Source organism: Porites lutea, chromosome 8 (genome assembly GCF_958299795.1).
Source record: "Porites lutea chromosome 8, jaPorLute2.1, whole genome shotgun sequence".
Classification (NCBI taxonomy): domain Eukaryota; kingdom Metazoa; phylum Cnidaria; class Anthozoa; order Scleractinia; family Poritidae; genus Porites; species Porites lutea.
In genome coordinates, this window is record NC_133208.1 from 27070173 (window position 1) to 27074424 (window position 4252).

General features: G+C 42.1%; 1 protein-coding gene across 1 annotated transcript in view; it reads right to left on the reverse strand.

Moving 5' to 3' along the window:
* Positions 1-294: 294 nt before the first annotated feature.
* Positions 295-4252, reverse strand: part of LOC140946378 (uncharacterized) — a 9191-nt gene continuing 5233 nt past the window's right edge. Inside the window, exons 4-7 of the mRNA XM_073395483.1 lie at positions 3991-4252; positions 2946-3195; positions 1723-2512; positions 295-1365 (exon numbers count right to left, since the gene is read on the reverse strand). The exon at positions 3991-4252 is cut by the window's right edge and continues 475 nt beyond it. Of these exons, the coding sequence (XP_073251584.1) occupies positions 539-1365; positions 1723-2512; positions 2946-3195; positions 3991-4252 (2129 nt within the window). The 3' untranslated portion in view covers positions 295-538. The remainder of the gene's footprint in view (positions 1366-1722; positions 2513-2945; positions 3196-3990) is intronic.

The following is a 4252-nucleotide window of genomic DNA, read 5'->3' on the forward strand; positions in this document are numbered from 1 at the left end:
GAGATTGTTTGCTAAACACCAAACTTTAAGTTCCTATAGTGTTGGATTTTCAGTAGCAGGTCTAGATCACACAAAATTCGGCTTTTATCAATTTCAAAGTTTTTTGTTTATTGTTGTCATAGTAATATCGATTTTACTTAAAACTACATTTTCACAAATTTCAATCCATAGCCAATAACTGGTGAAAATTTTATAGCGATCGGACAAGGAAAAAACTACTTTTAAGGCGATTGAAAAATATCGGTATGGCCTTTGAAAAACTGTATCGAAACACCTTAAAAAATATATACCGGTATATATATCTAGAATATTACATAGCTAATTCATATTTAAAAACTAAACGATTAATAAAAAAGTTTTTAAAGCGCATAGTGTCAATCTTAGGTTTAAAACAATTTAAATTGCCGCGAAAAAATTACGCACTGACGACTGCTGTTCTCCAAGCCTTCTTCCGGGTTGCACGTTTTACGACTGAACTGGCCTGAAGTTAAAAAGCCGAAAATATTCTGGCCTTAAACACTGAATAATGATCAATGACCTAAAAACAAACTTTTTTCCGCAGGGTATGTTTAACTTCAGGCATTTGTTTAAAGATTTTGATTTCATTCTTGTTCCTCACCGATGGCATGTTAGCTTCCATGTTACTGACTTTCTGGTTGACTACTGTTAAAATATCGAGAAGGTGGTCATAAACCGCTCGTTCACGGAATGCCTCAACTAGGCCGCGAACATAGTAGCTTCCTAGAGCCTCATGTCTGTACGATACATGCTCATCGACTGTAGAAAATGCGTACAGAAAATCTGCATGTGTGGGGACTCTGGGTGCAGGTTTCTTCACGGCATCAATGGGTGAATCAACTTGGTTGGGACTAAGCTGTTCGTAAGATGAAATACCGGTATCAGCGGAAACAGACACCCCCTCGTCTTCTCCGTCACCTCTGCACGCCTGGATGAAAAACAGCTTTGGCTTACCGCTTAGCGTATCGCTATTGCTGAACATATCATGAAGAGTCTGAATAGGTATTGTGTTACCGTCAGAACAGAACACCTCACCACTCCTGCCATGGCTCATGAGCCACAACACAAAACAATCATAAGCACTGTGATCCTGGCAGGCAACATCATCAAGTTCGTCTAAGAGCTGTAGTCTTGAAAGGTTCTGTCTCCTTTGTATCTCAAAACCGAGGGCAATAAATAGCTCTTCAACTTGACGAACATCTTCTTCGGACCCGTGACGAGGTGACTGTTGTCCATGTTTAGGATGAAGGGTAAAAGACGCGTTATTAATGATCAGCGTTATTCCTCTTGGGCGACCTGTCATGTTGTAAACATCGTCCGTACCAGGGTGATAGCCTGGACGCAATGCTGCGCAAAAAAAACGACACAAAAGTCTAGTTAAGCCGATTTTTTCTTGAGGTTAAGGGGTAGCTGTACACAGGCTATCTAGTACAACAGACTTTTAAGTTGATATAATGAAAATAAAAAATGAATATTGAGTACACCAGGTTGTTTTATATCTTAACGTTTTATAAGCGACTAATATAGAGAACAGTTTTGCCACTCTTGATTCCATTACTGAACTAGAGACTGATTGGCCCTATTCTTTCAACTGTAGTCCGCGTAGCAGGCGCTTGTAAGTAAAATGGGCGCAAGAGAGAACGGGGCTTGCGAGGGGGGACGCGCGTGTCCCCTTCTCGCTCATTTGACATCACGTGATCTCACCTTTGACTGCAAACCACTTCTCCACTCCAGTGACCGTTGGTACTTCAGCACAAAATCTCTTTGGACAGTGGCTGAGTTGTCCTCCTTCAAGAATTCTAAGAAGACACAGACAATTCTCGTCATCACAGGAGTCGTCAACGTGCCTAGAACAAGTGTCTTCCACTTGCTGACAGCCAGGACATGCAACACGAAGGTCCCACGTCAGGTTGTTCAACCAAGGGAGCTCACGTCTAAGGTTTTGCATTGTCCCCTCCAGAAACGTTCGCACAAGAATTGCTACTTCGTTTGCTTCGGGAAATGATGGTCCACGGACGGACTGTGTTGGTTTCAAGGCGATCTTGATGAATCTTTTCTTGCACAGAAGAGCCAGGTGATAAGTGAACTTACTCTTAATGAAGAAAAGCGCTGCCGCATGGAAAAATCTCGGTGGCTGCCCGAATCCATTTCTAGAGCACCATCTGGTGAATCGTGACACAAGCTGCCAGAAGAAGCCGTGAGGAACAAAACCCCCCAGAAAATGCAGGTACAATGGACATGGATCTGACGGTGATGGCTCCATTTCACAAAGGGCGTCAGGTGGCGTCTTCAGTTGACAGGGTACAAAATACATTTCATTTGTTGGCGAGGTGGCAAATTTGACGATCAATCCGAACTGCTCCATCATGTTCAGGAGATCCTCCTTGATCAGGCCTTGCTGCTGGCAACACTTGGAGAACACTTGATCAACCAGCTCCATGTCAAGGACACCCGTCGTCTCCATTTCTTTCCACAACCTGGAATTTCTCGGCTCCTTGAAGACCAAAATGGAAGACTCGCAATTAAATAAAGAAAGAAAGACAAAAATAAATAAAAAAAATAATAACGATTAACAGGTAGCACATCCACCAAGTGGTTCTTCGTCTACCTGATTCCTGGTCGAATTGGAATTGGAATTTTGAATTTTGAAATTATCGAGGCAGGCAGGGCTGTAGAATGAATAATTGTGCTAATTTATCTTACCTATCAGATTAAAATGAGTCATAGTGTCAATGTACTAAAGGTTGAAGGTTGCGAACATCAAACCTCGGTTTGAAACATGTTAGTGATAGTGATTCAGATCAGATATGGTGTATGGAACAAATATCAGACCTCTAATAAGCTCATTGCGATCTAAGCCTCGCAAAGCAATTTACGGTTTAAGCAGCTTTAGCTGTTATTATGAAACTGACGTGTTTGTCTCTTACCATGTCACTGAAAGAGCGAACTGTTATGAGTTGTTTGAAAACGTCAATAAGCCATTGAGCCCGCAGTACAACTGTGTTGCGGTGTTTAACAATCATGCCGAGATCATGATAGAAATTCAACATTGTGGCAGCCTCATTCTCTTCTTCGATGAAACACACTTTCTCAATTATTGTCCGAAGCTGATCGAGGTTCAGAAAGTACACTCTCTCAGAAACCAGAGCTTGGACAACTTTTTCGAAGTTGAACCACCTGAAAAATAAATATCAAAACTTCTCTTCTTGCTTTTTATTTTCCTGACAGGATGAACTTGGTCTATTGAAAAAAATGTTCTTTCTGGCTAAGCTGTGAAAATGAAAAATTGTTAATACCTGTTTTTAATGCCAAGAAACAGCTCTGTGACAGAAATGAAAATCTTTCTCTTCGGCGTCCGTCTCATCCTCGGAGACCCAGGGGCGGTCAGTCGGGCCGGGAGAAAAGGCGTGACAAAAGTTTTCATGGTCCAGTGAGAGTCGGTACCCACGGGCTTTTCCGCTTGTACTTGAAAACTTTTGTCACGCCTTTTCTCCCGGCCCGACTGACCGCCCCTGGGTCTCCGAGGATGCGTCCGTCTGTGTTTTCGCCATTATCGATAATCAAATTTTTATTTGGCCACCATCCTGATATATAGCGTCTAAATGTTAACCATCTACCTGGGATTTTTAAAGGTGTCGTTAGCGTTGCTATCATTCGCATAGTTGGCTTGTCTACGCCCTCGAGAGAAACCTCTGCAGCGAGCCATCTGTGGTTTTCATTGAGCATGCGCCTTAGACACCTCCAAATTCTCCTGGGGAAGTAAACAAGCCAACTACGCGAATAACAGCAACACAAACGACTCCGCACAAGACAAAAGCCATGCAGGAAAGTAACCGCTGCTGGAAGGGTAAATGTTGTCAGTCAAATCGCTACATTCAGAAATTCTGGCGAATTATAACTTGTTACCTATTTATTTTAAATAATCATAAATAAATGAACCATTAATTAATTAAGCGTTGGAGACTGACTTACCGAATTGGTACCTCCTCTCCCATGTATGGTTCTTGTTTTAAAACCTCAATCATTCGTTTCTGAAGTGCAGCAACTCCCTCATCAGATGAACCTTGGGTATTGTCGACTGAAAAGAAAGGACGGATCACGTGACGCTCGCAGTTCATTCCTGATATTTCTCTTTGAATCTGTAATTCCATCTTTGTTATGTCTTCATGTGGTTTATCTGCATGTGTTCCTACAATAAACACTGGAGGGCGACAGTAAGGCAGATCCGCCCATT